At 32.6% G+C, this 25,892-nt stretch overlaps 2 protein-coding genes and 1 pseudogene across 2 annotated transcripts; 2 read left to right on the top strand and 1 right to left on the bottom strand.

The window, feature by feature from the left end:
• Positions 1–4,696, top strand: part of LOC131950840 (putative flavin-containing monoamine oxidase A) — an 11,146-nt pseudogene extending 6,450 nt beyond the window's left edge.
• Positions 4,697–6,113: 1,417 nt separating this feature from the next.
• Positions 6,114–11,927, bottom strand: LOC131950844 (ADP-ribosylation factor-like protein 6-interacting protein 1). Its single transcript, XM_059313074.1, has 6 exons — positions 11,719–11,927; positions 9,619–9,773; positions 9,240–9,359; positions 9,014–9,131; positions 8,661–8,745; positions 6,114–8,497 (listed from the first exon to the last, which is right to left on the bottom strand). Exons 1-6 carry the CDS (start codon positions 11,770–11,772, stop codon positions 8,373–8,375), a joined length of 657 nt encoding a protein of 218 aa, XP_059169057.1. The 5' UTR covers positions 11,773–11,927; the 3' UTR covers positions 6,114–8,372.
• Positions 11,928–17,543: 5,616 nt separating this feature from the next.
• Positions 17,544–25,785, top strand: LOC131950845 (ubiquitin-conjugating enzyme E2 S). The gene is made up of 5 exons (XM_059313076.1): positions 17,544–17,739; positions 21,546–21,693; positions 23,321–23,511; positions 24,422–24,558; positions 24,858–25,785. Exons 1-5 carry the CDS (start codon positions 17,731–17,733, stop codon positions 24,982–24,984), a joined length of 612 nt encoding a protein of 203 aa, XP_059169059.1. The 5' UTR covers positions 17,544–17,730; the 3' UTR covers positions 24,985–25,785.
• The last annotated feature ends 107 nt before the right edge of the window (positions 25,786–25,892 follow it).

The raw sequence follows: 25,892 nt of genomic DNA, 5'->3' as shown, positions 1-25,892 counted from the left end.
ACTAATTAATTTCTTACTGTAACCTTTAACTCTCATTGACAAATCATATATTGTATTGAAATGGGCATAAAACTGATGAGATTGCTGAGACCTAACTGATCATTCGTTATGTTTTAAGCTATGAATGAAGTATCACATGTGAAAATATCAACTAAAAAAATTAGTTTTGAAAAATTAAATATAAATTTTCTTGTTGATATTTAACTAGTTGCACATTCTTGTGAGCTGTACGAGCTGTACATCATAGAAAGAAATGTATGAAAGATAAAATTTATTGAATTGGAAACCATCTAACTGAAAGTGGGTTTTCAACAATAATATTTAGACTAAATTGCATTAAAAAAAAAACCCCAACATTTGGAAAAACAAGTAATTAAAAAGTCTAGTGACAATTTTAGCGCAATTTCCTTGTGTTATCTAAAAATAGCTCTGTCGTAGCGTAAATCAAGAGCAGGGTTAGTAAAACCATTGGTTAGTTATTAAAACGTTTTTATTAAAAAAAAATTTCAGTATTTTACATGTTTTATTTACAGTAGAGTTAGATAAAATAAAAACCATTGCGCGCCTAGCTACTGAACGTGATGACGCAGCCATTGAATGTGATGGTGCAGCTATTGAACGTGATGACGCGTGTGGTGTGGTTGGAAAAAATGCCTACTAATTCGGTCCAAATTTTAATTAATTCAAAAAAATTTTTGTGACCGAACGAAAGGATATTTTTGAAAACTTTCTTCGGCAATATTGTTCTAAATTATGGCAGGAATCGATTGGTACATGTTTCAAGTCGCTAAGTGGTCTGGTTGCCGAGATATGGGCCAAAAACTGCTTTTTTTTTTAGGTTTTTTGGCTTTTCCGGGAAATCCATGAAAGAAACCCGGAATTTTTATAGCCTATGTTCATCCTCGTAACTTGCTTAACATAATTGCTTTTGGAACTAGTCATCGATATTGCTTCGTTGAGGAGGAGATACGACTTAAAGCTGCGGACACACATCCATCCATCCATCCATCCATTCATACATTCATACATCCAGAAATGACGGGTTAATAAACGCAATTCTCCAGAATGGAAATTGCGCTAAAAAACAAAATGTTACCAGTGTATACAGTTCCTCACCATTATAAGATTAGCATTCTTTGTATTTGCATTTAATCCAGATTTTTATTATATGACTGCATATTTGGAACAGTAGAGTACTCATATTCTGTTTTTACTCTCTCTGTAACGTCAAATGTCATGATTTTCATGATTTTTTTTATAATAAAACTTCTTAACATTCACTTTTGTTACCAGGCTTTCTGGAAACAAGACAATGACAAGTATCAGTATGGCTTTCAAGCTGTTTTAGAAAACAATGAGCTTGGGCCAGTTGGTATTGTGTATGATGCATCATCAGGCCGGGGAAATCCTGCTCTAGCTGGTTTCATTTCTTCCTCTCAGGGTCTGGATAGTGATGTTAGTATTTCATAAATAATTGAATGGAAAAACAAAACTTGCTCTTTTTTCATTCTTTTTTTGATAACTGAGGAGGGATGTGTGTTATGCATAAACTACATAAATTGATAAATATACATGGTAGAGAATTTATATATTGTCAAAGGAAAACAACTCTGAGTGAAATGTTTGAGACTTTTTTAGTACTCATATGGGAAAGTGGTCTAATGTTTAATCATTTGTAAGTTAAAGGTGTCACATTGCAGCTGCTGCCTAGTTTGTTTTTGTGTGGCCTGTTAATTAGATTCAAATATTGGCCTGTCAATTAGATACACATATTTAAAGACAAGAGTGGTTCAATATAACAACTTGTTGCTAGTAATAAACACTGGATTTTTCTAAAAAAAACTTCAGTCATTATTTTTTATTTTTTTCTAGCCTAAAAACAGAAGAGCTATCATCATGAGATTAATTGAAAACCACTTGGGTCCAGACTGTCATAAGATTTTAGAGTTTTCTCAGATGGACTGGAGCAAGGAACCATTTAATGGGGGATGTTTTTTGAAGTCATTAATGCCCGGAACTACCAAATATTTCAACAGTGAGCTGAGGGAACCTTTTGACAGGTTTGATCAATAACAAACACTACAATAGAAAATTAATACTTGACAGACTTTGTGCCATTAGATGACAAAATCTTTAGAAAAGTTTAAACCTGATAAACCCTTTCAAAGCTTGAATGAAAAAATGCAACTACTATGTACAGGATACATTTTGCTGGGACAGAAACTGCTACTGTTTGGTGTGGTTTTATGAATGGTGCCGTACAGTCAGGTTTCAGAGCAGCAACTGAGGTACAACATTTTATTATAAAGAATATTTCAGTTTTTTTATTTTACTAATGTATAAGCAAGTTTATTTACTTTTAAGATTATATTTTACAAATAAAAAAATATTGGATAGAAATAAATACTACTGGAAAGAATATTTGATAAGAATACTTGAATACCACTGCAAAGAACATTGGATAACAATATTTAAATATTACTGGAAAGAATACTGGATAAAAATCCTTGAATATACAGGAGCACACATACATTCGTTCTCACAGTTGACAAACTTAGTTCCAGCTTACTTACTTCTTGGTAGCACACTGAACACCTCAATTACACAACATATAGTCTCCAGTCAGTAGGCCAAATCCAAAGAGGCATGTAAAACATGATTAATTGCTCACACAGTTATGTCCATTGGCCAGGTAAACTACTATCATATGAAGTTCATTCCAAACAAAATATACTTTAAGTACAATCTTTTACGGGTCTAATTACTAAATAAATAAATAAAATACTTTTTATATAACTGACAGGTTCTCTATCATCTTCGCCCTTTGATAATTACATCACCTGATCCAGAGGCGCACCATCTCTCAGAGACCAGTTCTGAGACTCATCAAGTGAACCACAACTGGATGACCTGGGCTGCAGTTGGCATGGGTGTAGTTTCTGCCGTCTATTTCATATCTAAGAGTAATAATATGGCATCGTCTGCGACATTTGTAAAAAACATACGACTCGTATTTGATGCCAGTTAATGGAAAATAGTTTGAATTTTAATCCGGTGGTAAGCAATACCCATGATAAAAAGATATAAATATTAGTCTTTCATGGTTATTTTGTTAGACAATTATATGCTAGTAATTAAAATATTTATTTTGTTTGTCATGTTGTTATGTTCGATATTGTTGATGCAATAGCAAAATAAATAAAATTGCAATTCTAAAATCACATGGTTGATGATGTAATTACTAAATAGTTAACTAACACCTGCAGCCTCTGGTATAAAAAGACATCAGTTGGAAACAAGTTAGCAATGACATTAAAGATCTCCATGTTTTTCTTTAATGTGTAAGTAATTTATTTCAGAAGGAATTTTTTTTAACCAAAGTGCAATATTGTTTTTTTTTATCAATAATTTTTATTATCTGTTGCCGGCAAATAATTTTTTTTTCTTATTTTTTATAATAGAGTACAAAGAGCTGCAGTAGGTCCAATTTTTCACAATTTCAATGTTATTGTATTAGTCATTCCACTAGCTTGACTAATTGCCTAAAGCTTTTTCATACAAGTTTGGAGCAATTTGTTTTCAATTTAGCAAGATTAACTCTAACATTTAAAGTATTTTATTTTTATAAAGAATATATATCTTACATCATACTTCCATGGGCTTGCTATTGTTATTTATTGGGTGTAAAAGTTCTGCACCTATAATGCTTTTGCAAAGAATTCTATGTATATTTTTCGTGAGAATACTGCATTACAATGTTGTTTACTAAACATGTAAAAATCCTTTAAATTTTTATCTGTACAAGCATTATCAAATCATATTTGAAATCTAAATAAAAAGTTTATGTGAAATATTTTCATGAAAATAAATGCTGTCAATATTTTAATTATACCAATTCTAGTCTAGGTCTACTGATATTGTCAGCAGTATATTCTGGAATTCATGTGTTGGTTAACAAAGAAAAATATTTGAATCCTAAGTTTCAATGTCTTCCCTACAATAAAATTATGCAATTTTTAAAGAATATTAAATATTAAATATTTTATTAAATTTTATTTCAACTGTGCTTACTTAACATGTTCATAAAAATATTACTGTTTTAAAGAAAAGTATGTTAAAGTATTTAAATATAGTTTAAAATGCTTAAACTTCATGGTATTGCAATTCAAAACATAAGCATATTTATTATACTTCATGAAAACACTTTGTTCCAAAATATGCACACGTTCTTGCATTTATTAATTTGTTTGGAAATAAAATTTAATTAAGCTACACAATTGTTGCAAGGAAAACAGATTTTCAATAACATGTGGATTTTAATACTATTTCAGTCATTGTGATCATAGTTTTGGCCAGTTAGTTATATGTAATTTGTTTTAACTCTGTAAGCATTTAGATAAAACCTTTTAAAATTGTATTTCTATGTTTAGTCTTCATTGAAATTTTTAATAATTTGTGTAGTTGTTGATTTTGTGCCAGATAGCTATTGCAAAAAATATATTCAGTTGGTTATACCTTATTTTACATGTTTAATATATACTTGTGTGGCATTTTAGTTGCTTTTTTTTGCTGCATTATACAGCAATTGTTGCTTTATTACTTACTTAGAAGTAATATAATAAATTTTATGTATGTTTAAACATATCCAGGTGATTTTATTTATTCTAAATTTATTGTGATTAAAAAAGGAAACTTTTGCATGTTTTTTTTTGTTTGCCTTTACTATTGAAAAAAACAACAGGATTCAAGCACCCTCCCAGAATCCATGAGCTCTTGGACTTTTGGAAAATAAACAACTAAAAACTTCAATTCTTTTGAAATCACTCATGTCTTCATTAAAACTTGAACTTTGACAATATTAGATAATGATAATTTTTTAGGACATCTAGATTTCTACCAAACTTAAATAGGTTGATAAATAATTGTTAGTTTCATTTTCTGAGAATTTGGTAATAGCTTACGTAATTTTTTTGTTGTGTACCTACTCTTACTAATGGTCTTAATAAAATTAATGGTTTTACCTAGTAAAAATACTACTTGAAACAAATGATTTTTGATACAAGCTGTAGTGGGATTGTTGTTTTAGAATCTGGAGCCGGAGAATCTTAGTTTTGAAATCCTGTCCTGTGTGTGTGTGTATATATGTTTACATGATAATATCGTTTCATTTAGATTGATGAAATTTCATGTAAATATTATACAAATTTGTTGTCTTCTATCAACTTTTGAGCGATTTCCGGTAATCAGATGTGGTACTTATTCCACTCCAGATTTCATAGAAGAATATATTTTGAGTACTGTTCTAGTAAGAGGGACAAATTTCAAATGTAAGTATTAGATTGAATGCCCATGTGTCTATCAACTTTTAAATGATTTCTGGTAACTGGAAGTGTTTCTTTATAGTTTATTTCCAATGATTTCTGTAGTGATTAGTCGGTCACCTAGATCTGCTTAGTACTTAGATTCAATGGGAATATAAGTTGTTCTCTATTTATTAGTGATAAACAATTTGTCAAACTAGTTAAAATACTGAAAGGATAAATACAAAACATTAAATAATATAAATTCTTTATTAACCTCACCAATGAATTTGTGTAACACCATGTGCTATTAATTAACAATTGAACTTGAAAACATAATTATAGAGAAACACAAAACATTTTTACTTATGAATCCAGTTTGCATTTCTCTAGCTGCCATTCAAATTTAAAACAAAGCAGGAAGAAAAACTACATTTTCAAAAACAACAAGTCCCCTTTTTAAACAGGTAATCAACTTGTAGAATTTGGGGTCATACATAAATTACATTTGTTTGGCAGATTTTTACCTCCCCCAATCACAAAAAGCTAGACGTCACACCTCAGCCTACAGACCCCTTCAAAATTATAGCTTAATCTTTTTTAAATATAGATTTCTTTCTAAAATATTGACTGAGTGCGGTTACAGAGTATATTAATCAATTTTTATTACAATTTTAAAAAAATTGTTTTCAAGCCCAAAATAACAGCTAAAATTCAATTTCTAACATTACTTTTTTTTAAAATGCAAAAGTGTGATGTCAAACTATCTGAACCCCACTCTCTCTCATCACAAAATTATGATCCTTTCCCCCCCCCCCCCCCCCAGGTGTGTGATGTCATTTATGTATGACCCTTTAGCTTTTAACTTATTTTGTTAGGAAAACAAATATATATTAAGCTATTTGATCGATATTGAATGACTAGTGTTCTGTAGCCCTTTTATAGTTTGTGTTTGTAGTAACATTTTTCTTACTCTCAAAACACACTGTAACATTATAAACACATTTACAGTTTTAATAATATATAATCATTGTTACAATACTATCTCATTCCATACATAGTATTAAAATTCACACTGTAGTTTATAAACTTAAAAAAATTCCAAAACTAGGAATTATTTTTTAGACCTTAAATTTATCAGCTAGAAACTGTTAACACATTTTTATTAATGTAAATGCTTCTAAATGTAATTATTTATTATTGATGTTTTAAACAAACATATATACACAATTCTTTTTACATGCATAGCACCACATGATCACAGACACACATAGTACAAGTGTATTTATCAAAGCATTAGACAATTTTATTATAGGAAGTTGTAACAACTATATTGTTATTAGCTAAGGTCTAATTACATTATGCATATTTTACTACAATAAACTAGCCTTCATGAAAATGAAGAAAAATAATTTCAAGTTATAAAAACTTAACTTTTTTTTAATTTGCCTAAATATACGTATATAAAACTAAGTTTTGTTTTAGAAATATATCCTATGGTACTTTTTGAATGTTTATTTCTATTTTAAAGAAAAAGTTAAACTTGAGCCTTTAATTTGTCGACTTTTAAAGCAGAAATTCATATAAAAAGTCAAGTAACTTAATTTAAATATTTAAGCTTACATAGTTTTTTATATAACTTTTTACTAAAAATAACAATGTGATATAATCAAACAATGCAAACCAGTAAGCTTGTTTAATACTAGAAACATATTTACACATAAGGCCTGCAATTGTCCATTGTTAAATGCATTGAGTAGCCTTTTTATTTATTTACATTATAAATTTCACTGTATGCAATGAGATTTTAAATACATTAAAATATTTTTGGTTTTAATGTAACAGTTTGTTAGAAACAAATACATTTTAGTTTTTTATAACAGATAATGTTCTTAGAAAAAAAGTAATAAAAGTTACTCAATTGGCAAATTTTATATTTTCAACAAAAGTATTTATAAAAATAACCATTGTTGTAACACCACAATCCTGCCCATTTAAAGTTACATCCAGTTGATAAATCTACTGTCCAGTGTATAAACTTTGGTGAAATTCTGTAAGATTGAAAACTGTCTATAAAGTAACATTTCTAATGCACTCCAACATTAACAGAAGTTGTCAAAAAGAAAACTATTTAGGCACAAATTAATGTAGCATTTAACATATAAGAAAGGTGAAAACTACTTATATAGTTTGCTTCAGAAACCATAATTTACTTGCTTTGTTCCATCTCAGTTTGCAAACAAACTACCTAATACTAATAACAATCACAATGCAATCCTAGTATATAGAATTTTTAAAATAGTGAGAAATTAGCAACAAAAACTGTGTGTAATGAACTGTACACACAGAAATAAAAACCAAAACGTAATCAAAAATACAAAATATATACATGTTCTAGATTTGGAAAAGCAGCATAATTTGCTATCTTGAAAATATTGAAGTTCTTAACCTAATACTACACATTTTATATATATTTTAAAGTTTACCAAAAAGCAGCAATATGAATACTTGAAAAATCACTATAATTTGATTAACTAGAAACAATGTGAGTAAAAGTGTTTGAAATTTTAAACTAGTTGAAATTCATTTGAGTTTTGTGAGTTTCATTAATTAGAATATATTTCACAAGTAACTTTGAAAATGAATATACTTAATTTTCTACTATAATAATTAAAATTTGATGTTACTATTTTATACAACCAATAGTGCAATTATTTTAACTTTAAGTAAGTTCAACACTTTTATAATGGAATGATTGTTTTATGAAAAATAAAACTTGTATACAAGCTAAATAATGATTGACAAAAAGTAAAGATTTCACCTATTTTTAAATCAAATCTACCATTCTCAGAGCATTAATTTGGCGTGAATTTACACAAAAATGTATACTGTAAATTACTTTTTTAAAAACAGAACAATGGTGTCTATTAATAAAATCAACACAATACCAAAAGAATTTATTTTAAAGCATAAAACATAAATTACTCAATTCCAAACTCAAAAGCTTATCATTTTCTAAAACTAGTTTTAAAAAACCACACTTTTTGGATACACCTTAAAAGAGAAATGATTTTAGTATTCTTTCTCTTTGTCAATTAGCTTTGCCTTTAACATATTGATTGCTCTTATGATTGGTTGCAGGTACTTGTATGCCACTTCGTGTTGCCGAAGTCCTGGTAGCAACAAGCAAAAATTCACTGAAAAGGTGAACAAAATTGTAAAGATTTTGATTAAAAGGTTTCAAATGAAACTTATACAAAATATACATAAATAATAGATAGATTCTACATCATGTTGCAGTCAAATAAAAGAGAGCTTTATATAGTTTTAAAATATTTGCTGTTTTTCTTATTTACTTACCAACAAGATATAGTAGGAACAGATTGTCAATTATATTTCCAATGAATGCAGTAGATGTCAAGATACCCATAACAATAAAAAAGAACTGTGGATTGATGAAAATAAGGTGTGCAAATAAAAGATGAACTATTAAAAATTGTGTTTGAGCTGCATTTATTTATTTGAAAAATTCTGGTTTTACCAATTTTTTTCAATTCTATCTACAGCATTTACTGACACTAATGGAATCCACAAACATTGAAGGATTTAATTCCATCATATAAAGAACATTAAAAATTTAGAAAAACTGTAGTCTTTATTAATTATTACAAATGACTTTTAAAATATAAAAAATGATATCAAGGGAAACCAACCGTTTTAGCATTTCGTTGTCTCATTGTTGAAAGTCCCCGACATGTATCAATCACATCCTGCCGTAAGGAAACTAAAGTCATACAAATAGTTGTAAACTGAGCTTCTTCTGCTGCAGTCCTGTTACACAAAAAACAAAATTAGAAAAACATCCACAATATTTTAGGATACATTAATCATATCTTGAACAATTTGCTTTGAAAATGTGTACATACAAACAAAACTTACCAATTTTTTATCCCAGTAATAGATGGCCCCATAAATGGAACAACAAAATCAACTATGCCAATTATGATTCCAGCAAGTGATAAGGTAGTAAGTGCTGACATTTCTGTGTACCAAACAATCCTAACAAAATATAGTAATCACATAAAAATATGTATTTTTTGTTTATATCTCAAATGGCCATTTAGTTTAGTCTATTAAAATACAAAATGTGCATTATTTACATTGGGAAATGTAAATAACTTGCCTCAAGACAACATTTTCAATGATTGCATCAAAAGTTTGGACAAATAAAACTTCTTGGTTCATTCCTTTTTTATCCATTACTGTTGTGAAATGCAAATTTAACTCTGTAATTACTTTAATAAAACAAGTTTCTTACGAAAAAAGGAATGTTGTTACACCAACTATTACAGCTGGGCAATATGGCTGATTCCATAACAATAGGCTTTCCAAGGGCAATAACACTTCTCTCCATCCTTCCAAATCACGCTTAATTTCAATCAGCTCATCTGTAGACTCCCCACCACCAGAATACTAAAAAAAAACAAGCAAAAAAAAAAAAAAAACAATTTATATGGGCCTATAGAGGGATAACACTTTAGTCCATCCCAGGCAAAGTCTTCAACAGAATATTATTAAACAGAATGAAGGAAGCGATAGATCCCCAGCTTCGAGATCAACAGGCGGGCTTTAGGAAGGAAAGGTCATGCGTAGACCAAATTGCTACCCTGCGCATCATCATTTAACAGACCCAAGAGTAGAACTCCTCTCTCTCTATATTAATTTCATAGATTATAAGAAGGCCTTTGATAGCCTGGATTGACAGTCAATATGGAAATTGTTGAGACACTATGGGGTGCCACAGAAAATAGTCAACATTATTATATCTTCATATGAAGGTCTGAGATGTAGAGTAATGCATGGCCAACAGACTTTGGAGGCCTTCCAGTACTGACTGGAGTAAGACAGGGTTGCCTACTTTCACCATTGCTGTTCCTGCTGGCCATAGACTGGATTATGAAAAAGTCAACAGAGAAAACGCGAAACAGTATACAGTGGACACTGTGGATCCAGCTAGATGACCTGGACTTTGCTGACAATCTGGCCCTTCTTTCTCACACACAATAGCAAATGCAAGATAAAACCAACAGTGTTGCCAATTTTTCTACATGCCTGGGCCTAAACATCCACAGAGGGAAAACTAAAGTTCTCAAAGTCAATGCATCAAACAGCAACCCTATAACATTGGCGGAAGAGGTCCTAGAAGAAGTGGATAGATTCACCTACCTTGGAAGTATTGTTGATAAGCAGGGTGGGACAGAAGCAGACATAAAAATAAGGATGGGCAAGGCAAGAGCAGTATTCAACCAACTAAAAAATGTTTGAGGTTCTGGAGATTTAACCCTTGGAATAAAAATCCGGATCTCCAACACACTAGTAAAACCAGTTTTACTTTATGGAGCTAAGACATGGAGAATAACTGCTATAAATAAGAAGAAAATACAATCATTTATAAACACAAGCCTCAGAAAGATCCTGCAAATACGCGGGCTTAAACCATCAGAAATGATGTTCTATGACAACAGACAAATCAACTGCCAGCTAAAGTAGAGATCCTACAGAGAAAATGGAAATGAATTGGCCACACTCAGGAAGCCTGTATCCAGCATAACAAGGCAGGCCCTCACCTGGAATCCACAGGGCAGGAGGAGGAGAGGCAGACCAAGAAAGACAGATACCTGGAAAGCTCTTGTCAGCGGCCTATGTCCTGGAATTCTCCTTGAATTTTAAAAATACAGAAAAATCGTGAAATTCTCCTGGAATTTTAACATTTCTCATGGAATTTTAACATTTCTCCTGAAATTTTGTAAAATGTCCTGAAAATTTACTCGCATGGATAATTTTATCATATATTTTTTCTTGCGTTAGATCTCTAGGTAATCAGATCTGACCGCCCCCCAAATGTTCTGCTTTGTCGATTCTGCACATACAAAGCACAATTTTCAAATTATAGACCTCAGGCTGTAGGTTTGGTTTAATTTTTTTCTAACTTCTAGACTAGATCTATCTATGAGTGCGGCTCAGTTTGATAGGCTTGAAGTTCTTTTTTTTTTAATTAAAAATTTCAAGTAGGCCCAAATTTAGTTTTTTGCCCAGCTAATTAAATTAAATTTGAAACATAGTCCGATAGCCCCTATCTACTTTCTATCTAGATCTAGATCTACATGCGTGTTGTAATACTACCACCCTCGCATCTCAGTTTCTTTCCGAAGGCGGGGTGGATGTTTCTCAGTAGCAAGGGGGGGGGGAGGATGTTGAGTCATTTTAACATTTAAAAATTTAAAATTATGTCCTGGAATTCTCCTGGAATTTTAAGTTCACTTTGGTGTAGGAACCCTGTAATATTAATAATAATACTCTAATACTAATAATGTTAGCGTGGGCAACATTTTTCCTTAAACTTAAAGAAAATACTCACCGATAAGTCGTTAACATTCATGTGGTGCAGTTTCCTTTTAGTTAAGTTCGCCATTTTCTTTGCTTAGATACTATAAAACTTAAAACGAAACTATGGTCGAGCTAAAAATAACACCGAATAACAATACTTAAACGACGAGAAACGACAAAGACTTGTCAATAGAGATGACCATCAGAGCGATTGTAAAGTCATTCCTGGTTGTTGTTTTTTTATTTTGCCAATTCAAATTTGCCACCGACGACATTATCTCCGACCAGTATATCTTCCAGACTTTTTTCTTGGGGGGGGGGGGGGGGGGGGGGCTCCGAAGAGATGCCTGGAAGAAACTTTGTCTCCGACAACGTCTACAGAGAAATTCCACTTAAATGTTATGAAGTAAAGAGTATATTAGTATATTTAAAACATCCCACTACAAGAGCTACGTAGGCCTAAAAATTTAGTTTTTGTACTTTTTAGAGGACAGAAAAGAAAGACACAAAATAACTGTTGTTTCATAATTAATGTGAAAATATATTAATTAATTAAGGGGAGAGTATTCTAGAATTTTAAACTATACACCGCACCTACAACCAGCACGAAAACATAAACACAACACCAACCACGAACAAAACCCTCCCGCCCCAAACCCCTTCATTCCAACCCGAAGTAACACGACACCCACTAACTCCACGACCCAATCACTCATACCACACCGTTCCCCATAAGGATCACCCAAAAATTTCAAGTGCTCCCCCCCCACCCCCTGAGAAAAAAGTCTGGAAGAAACACTGCTTCTCATTCTCATTATGCTTCTAAACAGTTGCATCACTTCTCTTTAGATCTTTTCAAAGTGTCTATCAAAGTGCCAATGTATCTGTCTCTGCCTTTACCCCCCCCCCCCCCCCCCCACCTTTTCAACTTTCATTTTTATAATATTTCTACAGGAGGAAGTGCAAGTTTTGTAATTGTGCACTAAAATCACGTGAAATGTAGACAGTTTTCACCGTTTTACACCTCAGTGGCGTAGCGAGGTCGGGTGTCAACCTGTGCGGCACTTAATGGTGTCACCCCCAGAGGCGTAGCGACCCTTCTCGGGGACAAACTTACCCCCCCCCCCTCAAACTTTCGATTTGCACCACCCCCCCCCCCTCAAACTTTCGATGTGCACCCCCTCAAACTTTCGATTAGCACCCCCCCCCTCAAGTTTTTCTCTATATATTATTATATTTTGCTATTTTTACTTTCTCGTGTATACGAAGTATAGAGAAAATCTTTTAATCGTGCAAAAAAAAATCGAGATTTTTGCAAATCTCGACGTTTTACACCTCACTGATACGGAAAAACATAATTTTGCAATCTTGTCCGTATGTCTGTGTGTCTGTCTGTGTGTCTCTGTGTGTGTAAACACGATAACTTGAGTACCGTTACAGCTAGGTTGATGAAATTTCATATATAAGTATGTTCTCAAAATCGTAGATCCCTATCAACTTTTGAGCGATTTCCGATAACCGGAAGTGGTACTTTTTCTACTGTGAATTTTTCAAAAGCCTATAACTTGAGTACTATTTTAGATAGATAAATGAAATTACACATGTAAGTAAAAGATCTAATTCTCTACCTTCTATCAAATTTTGAGTAATTTCCGTTGACCGGAAGTACTAATTTACGCTATTTCCGATTTCTCAAAAAAAAATTGCTTTAACTTGAGTACTGTTTCTGATAGATAGATGAAAGTTCACATATAAGTAACATATCTAATCTCCGTTTTCTGTCAAATTTTGAGTAATTTCCGATTTATCAAAAAAACGCATATAAATTTATAAAGTACTAATTTTCCGCACTATTATACATATATTGTTTTCTGTTCTGCATAATTTTTTTTAGTCAAGATTCTATTCTATTTTAAAAAGTTTTTAAAGTATTTAAAAATTGAGTAAAAAGCGTGTCTATACCGCCCGAAGTGTTACATAAGAACATTCGAGATAGTTTAGGGGAGATCACTCCCGCATTATTTCCGTCAAAGTTAATTCAACTCACATGTTCAAGCTACTTTTTAGCGCAATTTCCATACTGACAATTGCGATTATTAATTCGTTATTTCTGGATGGATGGATGGATGGATGGATGGATGTGTGTCCGCAGCTTTAAGTCGTATCTCCTCCTCAACGAAGCAATATCGAGGACTAGTTCCAAAAGCAAATATGTTAAGCAAGTTCCGAGGATGGTTGTGTGCCAAAAAAATTCCCGGAATTCCTTCCTGGATTTCCCGGAAAAGCCAAAAAACCTCGACAAAATGTAGTTTTTGGCCCATATCTCGGCAACCAGACCACTTAGCGACTTGAAACATTTACCAATCGATTCCTGCCATAATTTAGAACAATATTGCCGAAGAAAGTTTTCAAAAATATCCTTTCGTTCGGTCACAAAAAATTAATTAAGGAAATTGCGCTTAAATTGTCACTAGACTTTTTATTAACTTGTTTTTTTTTAAAATCTTATTTGAGAGCGGTAAAATATGAAGAAATTTAGTATCTATTAGATCTATGTAATTGGTTTACATCGCCCGTCTTTTAGGGTAACCTAAATAAATTAAAAACAAAAAACAAAGAAGTGGTTTAGGCGCAGGTTCACTCTTAAAGCATGCTGTATGAAAGTTGAAAGCCTTGAAGGTACGTTAATCAACCTCCGTAATAATTATATACAGCTATCCTTGGAGACCGCAGAGATGCCACAGGCGTCGCGGGGCGCTCTCGGAAGCCACCGGTTACACTATAACAGGGGCGGCGGGGTGCAGCCTATGGTTCGGTTTAGTAACCAACTGTAGTTGTCCGACGAGTATCTATAGTGTATGGTCTCTTAAAAACGAATATAGTTGCCATATAATGCTCATGGGGGAGGCCGGGGTGTTCCGGGTCACCCGACCGCCGGGACGCAAGAGGCCGCCCCTGTTGCACTTAGACAATTACATTAAGTTATTTTAAGTAGTACACCTGTCCTCTAAGCAGGACGCCCAGTCAACGAACTTCACGTAATGTGCTCAGATTGGGAAACTCGAAATAGTGCTCATCTGGGAGACAACGACGCTCAGGGTCAAATGGTAGCCGGACGCACCTGGTTTGACTTCTAGTCAACGATTATAGTGGTCCCTGGTGAATGGCGCTCTTTATAATAAATGTAGGCGATATAGTGATTAGGAATGAGTCCGGAATACTCGTATACGGGGTCGCCAGTGTGTCAGTAGCGTAGCGAGGGGGGGGGGGGGGGCGGGGGGGACATATGTCCCCGGGCGCCGACCTTAGGGGGGGCGCCAAATTGAAAGTTTGAGGGGGGGGGTGCAAATATATTTGCATATATTTTTTTATATTTATAAAGCAAAAATGCATCTAAAATAATATTTTAATTTGTTTTTCCAACTCATTTTGGCGCCCCCTAAGGTTGGCGCCCGGGGACATATGTACCCCCCTGCCCCCTTCGCTACGCCTCTGCATAAAAGAGAGACAGACAAACCCACATGTTTTCATTTTTACAAGATTTTACATTACTAGCTTCCTGACACTTCCTGTCTTTTGCCTATTGTCGATCAAAAACTTCGACCACTTCTAATAAACCAATTTTTTCTGAAACTTGGCACGTGGGTCAGGACCCGATGACAATGCAGTCTGACATTAAATTTGACTTTAATTGGATGCTCAATTTAATTTTAAAACAATCCTAATATATAAAAGACCATGCGCGCCCTCTCTCTCTGTTCGCTACATTTTTTGGCGATGTGATCAGTATGTTCAGCGATATATGGAGAACTTAAAAATAAGGACATTTGTTGAAAATAATATGGTGGATGTTATAGATGCATAAACTAAATTTTGTTTAAAGCAGGAAAATAAAAATTCACGGCATATTCGAATGTAGAAACACATTTCTAACTAAAGTCAAAGTGTTTATTGTCGTGAGAAGACCGCAATAAACAATGACGTCACATGTCACACGTTTAAGCTACGAAAAGAACACAAAACTAATGGCGTCGTCTTCCAATTTTAGAATATGAAGAAATAACATTATTTCATTCAAATTTGATTTTGATCTACTTATCAATACGTACCCTATAAAATGTATACAATTTTCTCGACCAAAAGTAATACTGTAGTGAATTTGTTAGAAATCAGTCAATTGTGCTTAGTAGGGCAAGAGGAAAAATTCGTATCTTAATAAATAGTTGTTATAATAGCATGAAAATTGGAAGCTGGTTCTTTAATTAGAATATCTTGGTGTTAGTGAGGGGCAAGCCTATATTATGGAAATCTACTTTAATTAGATGTATTTGATGATATTTTTAAGTTAGTTGCAGGTTTGATGTATTATTGAACAACTTATTGATGTTATATGTAGATCTAATTGGTATCATTGTAAAGGGAATTGTCAGTGGGTTCAGATGATAAGTTTATTACAATTTTAGGAGATTGCCTTACGTTTTATGTAGAGTTATTTGGAGTAGGTTAGCACAAAATCAGGGAAAATTTGCACGGGTAAGCGCTAGAATTCGTGCCTAGAGCAAGGTGTCATCCTAGACGCTCGCGGATGGGGTATATAAACCGGCGGGTTAGAAACATCAAACAACAACAACAACTTAGAGGGGACTTCCGCGATATAATCTTGAGATTGAAAGCGGACTATAAACATCATCATCTTAGATGGGATGGAGAAGCGACGGCCCTAGCCACTATTTATTGCAGCACGCGTGTTGGCGCTATAAAATATTTTTAGGTGCGCGCTACACATAGACAATTCCCGGTCAAGAAAGATATTCAAATAAAAATTTCAGTTTCGGTCCCCCACAGGCTCACATGGGCCGCTAAGGGGCCATATAATACATTTTTTTTTTTTGAATAATAAAAAAAATAACTAAGGTTAGATTATTAACTGGGTTGTTTCCTTTTGTCCGTACAAAAATCCAGTTTCGTCACTTTGCGAATGATGCAATTAGCATCTATTTTTAGACGATCCAATCAGAAATTGAGCTTCTAATAATACCCCATTAATAATGCTAACAAATTACCGCCTATGCGTTAGTTTAATCGGGGGCTCCAGAGAGCGCCACTATATGTCACTGACACATGGGTGGTCAGCGAAGTGTATTCTACCTCATTATTTCTGTGAGTGATTAAGGTACACTCAAGGTCTTAACGCGGTAGTATAGGTAAACCAGTGTCCCGATATTTATGATTCAAGCGCAGGCATTGTTTACATTCAAATAACTCAGTTTTAGAAAACAAGGTCAGGCGTCTAAGAATATATGATTGGTAACGCATTGATGAAACCCTTATTATATATTTCGACAGACTTTCTTCTATTGTCGCGGCAACGCGTGGGGACGGGTACGCTAGTTGTATTAAAGATTTTAGAAGAGTACTAAAAAATGCATATTTTAAAAACTTTTTAAAGCTTGTATGTAATAATACACTAAAAAGGGAGAAAATAACAGCTTTTCTTTTAAATATAATGATGAATTACTAGTTATAAAACAAAAAATGAAAGCATAGGTCGCTTTTTAAATTCTAGTTACAGTTAGGAAATAGAAGAAATAGCCAAAAGCTATTTTCACAACACAAAAGATTTTAAAAAATTGTTTTGTCTTTGTTTACTTCTCGTATTTTCTCGGTATGATATGCTTTTATTATTTTCAAAATCATAAATTTAGAAATTATTTGTTCGTTTTTATTAATTATTTTTTTGAAAATATATGCCCCATTACATGTCATATTTGACGAAAACTTAAAATTGAAAAAAATATAAATGTAACCTCCAACCTTAGAAATAGAAACGCTCTTTTTTCATTGGCTCAAATTTAGGCCTTTATTAAATTTATACATTTGGATTTTCATCCTGTCATGTCGGATCACTAGTCTAGGTTTTGTAGTACAACTTGAATGATATTGTGGTGGTACTACCAATTTTGATTTAAAAATAGTGTATGGAATTAACTAAAGTCACATCTTCTGAATAGATATTACCCAAGTAAATCTAGACTTCAGCAAGATGTCAAACGTAAGCTTTCTGTTGAATTTCTGTCCACTTCTACTCTAGTCATTTACTTGTCAGTTCTTACTTCAAACTTCAAAACTTGTCCACTATTCGTAATTCTGATTTTTTGGATTAGATCTAGAGATCTAGAATCTAGATCTAGATTTCTAGATCTAGATAATCTAGAATAAATATGGAATCTAGATTTAGATTAGATTTTAGATCTTCATGATCTAGTAAGTCAAGACTGAGTAGAATCTCATTCTAGAATCTAGATTCTAGATCTAGATCTTGAATCTAGAATCTAGAGTAAAGTTCCACGCGCGGTCACACATAGCGGAAAATTCCAAATTCCCGATTTTCATCGGGCGCTATTTTATAACCGTTTCACACAGAAACAAACCGAAAGCACTGTATTACTCTGCTGCCATTCTACTGTAATATGTATGAGTCATTTTGTATTCCTACGCATAGTATTTAAGATATTCATGTTTTAGTGACGTCCCTCCTTGCGATATTTTTTTTCCCTTTTTTTTTTGCCTGCGTACGCAAGAACCTGCTTGCCAACGAGCGTATTGTATACGTTTTGATCCAATTTTAATAATTGAAATAAATATTTTACACACTTAAACGTGTTGTTGATTGTATTATTAATTAATAGATTGCAAAAATAATAATTAAAAACATGTTAATTAAATTAATTAAAGACATTAAAAGTTGACCCAGTGATGACTCAAGGGACGCAACTATAATAATCATAACAAAGGGACGTAACAACCACTAAAAGACATAACGTAACATTTGCTTAGATATGCTTGTATGTAGAGACACAAACTAGATTTAGAAGAAGTAGATGATCGAAATAATTTAAAACAGCAGAAAAAAATAGAAAGTATACAGATTCTAGGCTTAGTTTGAAATATAGAGCATCTAGAACTAGGCTAGTCTAGCTCAAGTCGTTGGTTACGCAGCGATGTGAAACCACCGTAATCGACACCCAAGCTGCGGCCACCCCTATTTACCTATCAGGTTGCTTTATTAGCCTTATCTATCGTATGTACAGTGTCCCGCATATATTGTAGAAGCTATTTATAGTTAACCTAGTTATAAAAAGCTTTGATTGGTTGGTTTTATTCATCTCATCCGGGACCTAGTGTTTTTCATAGGGGGAACTAGAACCGCCTACGACGTCATACCTCGAAACTTTAAAATTTAAAAACTCGACTTCCAGAAGGAGAAAAACAAAAGAATTTGACCTGGATATATTTAGAAATGGACAGGTTTACAGCAGATATCGGTAGTTTCGTATAAAACATCAAAACAAATATTGTACGAAGCGATAAACAGGCGATGATCGCACCGGTGTTTTAACCGCGCGTGGAACTTTACTCTAGATCTAGATCTAGATCTAGACTCTAGTCTCTGTACAGTTTTGTACACTCTGTACTCTGTACTGTAGTCTGTAGAGTAGAAAAACTAATAAAAAAACGAAGTGACTATACTATTACTATTAGCCTATTCAGTTGAGTATTCAATAGGGAGAGAGTGTAGTCTAGTTTAACTATCTAGACTCTAGACTAGACCCTTTGTATCCCTAGAACACAGCAGAACAAGCCTCAACCAATCGGCAGGCTTGTTGCACTGAGTTAATTATTAAAATAAAACTAAAATATGCACTAGTTCTCACTGAGCTAAATTATTGAGTTTCAATTTTTTGTGCAACCCACAGCAGTGCTGGAAAAAATGTCCATAGCAACCTAATTTCAGTCTGAAAATGCAGCTTTTGTGATTTTTAGCAGAATATGCAGTACATTTGATTTGGGAGTGTATTTGTAATTCGCTTTTTTAGCCGACCAATCATATTTATTTTAAAATTTATTGTTCTGTGCATGCATGCATATTTAAAAAAAATTATGACACTCGACTTTTCAACATTTTTATAACTGTTCGGGTGGTCGAAGTGGTTGCACATCAGGTAGTTTTTTTTCATGGTGTGGCATCCATTCCTTTTGGCATCCATTGCCTTTTTCTTTCCATTTTACTTTAGGGTTTAGGGTTAAGTTTAGAGTAAGGCATTATGGTAGGTTTAGAAACTTTAGACAGATTAGGGTAGGTTAGGCTATTTCACTATTTGTAGTTAACTACGAATAGCCACAGCTGTTGATTTTGTTACTAGATTTCTATTTAGTTAATATTCACAAAGCTTTTTCCACATAGAGGTCAGAATATTTTATTTCAGATTTGTATTTATTTGATTTCTCTTTAAAAACTGTCATCGCCTTAAAATTGATCACCAGAGAATCAGAAATGTTCATTTTAAACATCCTCATGTGCAGCCCACGATGTAATTTTGTATAAATGAGAGGGAATCGGGAGTTCAGATTGTATTATAGTGTTATGTCATACTTTTGCTTTTTTAAAAAGTAGCCTAATGTTTGAAAGTGAATTTTAACTGCTATTCCCCACTTTAGAAAGCTGTTATTTGATAATTGTAATAGAAATGTACTAAAATATTCTGTTAACAGAGCACAGTCAATTTTTTTAAGAAATTAAGAAAGAAATCAATGTTTTAAGTCTTTAGGGTTGTTCTCATTGGGGGGGGGGGGGGGGGGGGGTAGGGTCTGGCTTTTTGTAAAGGTGGGAGAAGGGAGGTAAAAAATTGATGACATTTAGGGTAAAGGAGGGTGTTAAGAGCCACACTTTTTAGCACCTGTACATTTTTAAAGATTTCTACTAATCTAAGAATTTTTTAGTATTGAAAATATGGCAAAATTATTCTAACATATCTTACACAATATAAAAATAATAACAAATTCTATTAAATATACTTTAAATGGGTTTAATTGTAAAGGTGGGAGAAGGGAGGTAAAAAATTGATGACATTTAGGCCTATTGTTGATCCCATAAAAAACTATTACTATTAGGTCTACTATTGTAGTTTATTTTAGGCCTATTGTTTAGTTATGAGTTATGTTAACTGAGTTTAACTACTATTCTAAATTCTAACCCTAGAACTAGTCTAATTTTTTAAGATTCTAGATCTTAACAGCAAACACTAAAGTTTAATGTTTGCTGTTTAGTTCTAAAAATTAGACTAGTTCTAACTAGATGTTTTTATACTACTGTGACTATACACACTATAGATCTATATTATACTATAGTCCATAAAGTTTTTCCCTAGATTTGATTTTTAAAATTTAATAGGTCTAATTTTTAGGTAGTAATTAAGTTATAGGCCTATATCTATCATTTAGCTAGAATGTAGCTTAGCTTGTTTGTAGAAGCTAGAAAGATACTAACTTAACTTAACTATTCTTTTGCAAAATATCCATTATGAGTTTTAGTCTTAACTCGTTGTGTCCTTACCTCTTGAGTAATACCTTATCAAATACAAATTGTATTTGTCACAGTAAGTATATCATTTAGTAAGAGGATTCCATTAAAATTCAGTGCATTAAACACTACCAGCTAAAGGGTTAAACTATTTAAAAAACATACTGTATGATGCAGTTTTCCAGTATCTAGTCACAGAATATTTTGACCTCTTAAAAAGACAAATCCAGATGTTCAAGTCAATATTTTTTAGATTCATATGAAGTGATCATGAAAATTAGCATTCTTTAATTGCTTTGTTTTTTGCTTAGAGTAATTGTATGTTAGACTTGCATTCTTTATTGGAAATTAAAAGATGGCACAATCTCCCTTACAGTTAACTACTAGTACTTGTACTAGTGGAGTTGACATCATCACACATTTTATATTTTTAACTACTTTGATATCTATATGTTTAGTTTTTTTAACTATCTTGATCCTTATTCATATTTTATAAGGTGTCAAATGTTGAGAATCTTTCACCACAAATAATTCGGCAAGTGACAAAAGAGATTAGTGGTTTATGTAGAAATCCACCTGAAGGCATCAAAGTATTTATGAATGATGAAGATGTTACAGATATTCAAGCAACAATTGAAGGTCCATGTAAGTAACATTTTTACTTATTTCAAAAAGTTGTTTTAAGTACAGACTATTTTTTCAGTGTTATTTAACATTTGTAGATCTTAAGCACATGAAGACATAAATGAGGTAGATCAATTTCATTGGGTGCAAATAAACTTTATTAAAGGATTAGGATCGCGGGCAAGTAAAGTCTTGTTTAATATTATCACTTATTTTAAGGATAACAGTTCTAGCAGACTAATTTATGGTTAGCCAGTGATACTGAATCAGGGAGAAACAGATTTAAAAAAAAAAAGAAATTTGCGAAAGCCAGCTTTTCTTGTGTTGATGAACAAAATTAAAGGCTAGTGACGTCACTAACAATGTCAAATGCATATGGTCAACTACAATTATTTCATGGGGAGGGGAGATAACAACTGTAGTATATAGGGCTTTCTTGAACTCATTGTGACCCAAAGTAGGCCCATGCGGTCATAATGCATGGTGTTTATTTTTTGGGGGGGGGGGAGATAAAGTGACATCATCAGGTATCTCATATAGCAGTTGTTCATGTTATATACATATGCTATAGGCCTTCACAATGACCTCTCCACTTGGTCTAGTTGGGCGAGGGGGGGGATGCCATACCATTAATGTTTTAATAGCAGTCCAAGGCTATTTGCAAAGCATATTTTTTGATTTGCTTACTGTCATAAGTATAGGTCTGCTTGGCTTAGATGGGGTTTTTTTTCTTTTTTTTTTTCAAGTTTTTTTTTCTTTAAATATGATTTATTTGAAATAAAATTGGCCCTAGGATCTAATTTCAGTTATTCTGGTTGATCTTATTGTCTATCAAACCAAAATGTTAAAATTAATATTGGGCTCGTTTAAGTTTTAAAAATACAGGTACCTCTAAGAAACGACTTAATTATTAAATTGAAAACCGTGAGAATGACCATTAGAGTTTTAATAAGTTCAGTTGTGAAAAAAAAAGAATTTTAAGATATGATTTACTTTAAAAAATGAGTGGCACCCCTAAAAATGTCTGTTTTTTTAGTGTTTTAGTTAAATTTAATATGGCAAGTTTATGGTCAATGGTTATGGGCGTTGAAATTTATATAAAAAATAGCAGGGAATTTATACTTAAATAGCAGGGAATTTCTTCGAATAGCAGGGAATTTTCTGGTAAATAAATTGTGGGAACCGTGTGAACTGCTTTTATTTATGCTGTCTTTTAACTGAAATAGTTATGGGAATGGGAAACTTGTATTCACATAAATGCCTTCGTAATTTTAAAAAGAGAACATGAATAATAAAGACAAAATTAGTTAAGTAGGGGTAATTTTTGTAATATTTTCTTTCTTACAGTATTTAGCTGCTGGCTTGATGGTTAAGTTTAAGAGATTTTCCATTCCCTAAAACTGGCACATATTTCAATATTCTTCATATTTCCTGAAGGAGTCAGGGTAACTGGTTATATGCAACCCTATCCACACACTTGCCGTAGTCCTCTTTGTGGATCATATTGCCTCATCAATAATCTTCCAATTCTGACCTCTAGTAAATTTGCTGTCTCCCAAGCCATCCATGCATCTCTATCCACACATTCTGTTATACCCCATTTTTCAAGTGACAAGACTATAAATTTGTATTTTTTTTCTTTTTACAGCTGGAACACCATACGCAGGAGGCACTTTTCGCATGAAATTAGTTCTTGGTAACAATTTTCCTACAGAACCCCCCAAGGCTTTTTTTCTCACAAAAATTTTTCATCCAAATGTTTCAAGCAATGGAGAAATATGTGTTAATACACTTAAGAAAGATTGGAAACCAGAATTAGGAATTAAACACATTTTATTGGTATGTACTGCAATCTGGAAGCATTGCAGTTTTTGTTCTAATGATCTGTAAATATTGTTACAGACATGCCTACCGTCCCGCCAGAAGCAGAATTGTTGGTTTTTTTTTTGTTTTTTTTTTTTACAAAAATTAGCGTCCTGTTCCAGCATCCAGTTTTGTTCTGTTTTTTTTTTTGTAAAAAAAATAATTAATAAAGAAAAGTAATCAATCGAATTGAAAATAAGAGCATGGAAAAGTGATTGTCTCCCTTTGCCACAAGTTTCCATTTCATTGTTTACTTACAATATTTACAAGTATCATCTAGATACTACTAGATATACTAATAGATGATGTGGACCATCTAGCTACTGAACGTTCTTTTTAGTATTTGCAATTGAAATGTAGATTTAAATTATGCCTTATATAACATGTAGGTAGAAAAATACAATAAAATAATGACCAACATGCTAATTTGAAGTCATTTCTAGATCTAGACCGTAGTTCTACTAGGTGAAACGACTATTATATAAAGAACGTAGTAAGAAGTAAGTAGGACTTTTACTAGGTAGATCTAGGTGAATGTTATGTCAAAGCTATGGTTTTTTAACCGGGGGGGGGGGGGGGGGGGTTAGAGGTTTCGGGTGTTTAAAAAATTAAAAGCCTACTAATGTCATTATATGACTAATTTTAAATTTTTGTCTTAGTAGTAAAGTAGCATCCACACGTATGTTCCTCCTTTTGGCTTTGAATTCCTCCATTTAGGCATGACTGTTCCTACTTTTGTCTGACAGGGGTAGGCGTGTCTGTTGTTAAATAAGTAATAAGCATAACAAAACATTTTAAAAGTTACTACGTTCTTTATTCACTATTCCAAAAATCCCAATACCTTGATATTATTTTTTGTTACAGCTGTTTTTAAATGTAATTTCAGACTGTTAAATGCTTGCTCATTGTGCCTAATCCTGAGTCTGCCTTGAATGCAGAAGCTGGAAAGTTACTGCTAGAACAATATGAAGATTATTCCCAAAGAGCTAAAATGTTTACAGAGATCCATGCTAAACCTCTCAGGTATATGCTGAATTTTAGAATTGTTAAGGGTATTTTCCATTGCATTTACTGTTGCTAGAAATACGAAGTATCATGCATTGAAAAAAGTGTTAAGCAATTTTATTACCATTGAGGGACTCTTAGTTATGTAACAAGCTAACTTTTTAACTCCTGGGCCACGATGCATTTTGCGATTGGTGACAAATCAGGAGTTAAATGTCGTAATTGAATTTATCCTCTCTATGCTCAATATTTTGCTTAAAATAAATTTGTTCTGTTTTCCTAGAGTGGATATTTAATAGTATTATTTTATTTTCTAGAGTAACAGAAGACAATTGTTCTGAAGACAAATCAGCAGATGGACCTTTGGCAAAAAAGCATGCAGGTGACAAAAAACTCCTTGACAAAAAGAAACGTGATAAAAAGAAGACATTAAAACGTTTGTGACCAATACCTTTTTTCAAGCCTGACTTCATTATATTTATTCATCACCCTCTATACCAAATCTCAATGAACTGTTACACAGAAATGTTTTATTTTTTACAGTAATTTCTCAGCTTGTGTTTTTAAAGGGACAATAGTTTCAGTAGTAAATGATAAACCCAGCCAATGAAACTGGTCTACATAGATTTTGTGTATACTGTGAAGCATCATCAGTTTATTTTTCAAATGGCAAAGGTAGCCCATTTTCTATTCATTTTAGATGCACTATGCCTGTTCAATCTTAGTAAACAATCCAACAATTTTGTATACATTTGAATCAGTATGCTAAATTCAATCTATTTTGTAGTCCAGATGTTAAATTTAAAATCTTTGACTTATTCTACTTATTTTATTTAATAAGCCATTTGAACCTTTAGATATGTAAGTTTCATAGGTGTGTTTTTTCTTGAAGTTGCTTAACATTTGAATGAGTAAAAACTCATTTATGAAATTTTATTTTTGATGTAAATAGGAAAAAAAGGGTCTGAAACTTATAACTTTTTCAGATAGCTGATTTCTTATTTACATTTCACTGTGTTATTTATTTGAAATACTGTGCATTTTTATAGAATTTAAAATGAAGTGTTTTTAATTTATCAAAATAATGTACTACAGTGCTACTAAATCTAATATATTCATTGATACCTTATGGCTGAACAGACAATAGAGGGCAAAATTATGTTGAATGTTTTGAGTGTCTGTCTGTGGCAGCTCTTTATGTTCATTTTATGTCAATAAAAACTGAGCATGTATGGATTCGAAAAATGTGAAACTTCTTTTTTTTTAATGTATACAGATTACTAGAAAATAACTGAATTTCTCATTGTCCATAATTCTCTTTCTTTTACTGCTAGTTTGAATAATTTACAAAA

The sequence above is a fragment of the Physella acuta genome, unplaced genomic scaffold (genome assembly GCF_028476545.2).
Source record: "Physella acuta isolate Inbredline_101_S28 unplaced genomic scaffold, ASM2847654v3 ptg000781l, whole genome shotgun sequence".
Taxonomy (NCBI): domain Eukaryota; kingdom Metazoa; phylum Mollusca; class Gastropoda; family Physidae; genus Physella; species Physella acuta.
The sequence above is the reverse complement of the archived record's forward strand: the minus strand, read 5'-3'. Positions and strand labels throughout refer to the sequence as shown.

Bases quoted from the DNA above. Each gene is read 5' to 3' on its own strand.
- LOC131950844 (XM_059313074.1), bottom strand. From the start codon at position 11,772: ATGGCGAACTTAACTAAAAGGAAACTGCACCACATGAATGTTAACGAC. The intron at 9,774-11,718 runs GTGAGTATTTTC...GTTTTTTTTTAG, and splicing joins TGAATGTTAACGACTTATCG to TATTCTGGTGGTGGGGAGTC. The intron at 8,746-9,013 runs GTTGGTTTCCCT...ATCAATCCACAG, and splicing joins GACAACGAAATGCTAAAACG to TTCTTTTTTATTGTTATGGG.
- LOC131950845 (XM_059313076.1), top strand. The intron at 21,694-23,320 runs GTAAGTAACATT...TTCTTTTTACAG, and splicing joins AGCAACAATTGAAGGTCCAT to CTGGAACACCATACGCAGGA. The intron at 23,512-24,421 runs GTATGTACTGCA...ATGTAATTTCAG, and splicing joins GAATTAAACACATTTTATTG to ACTGTTAAATGCTTGCTCAT.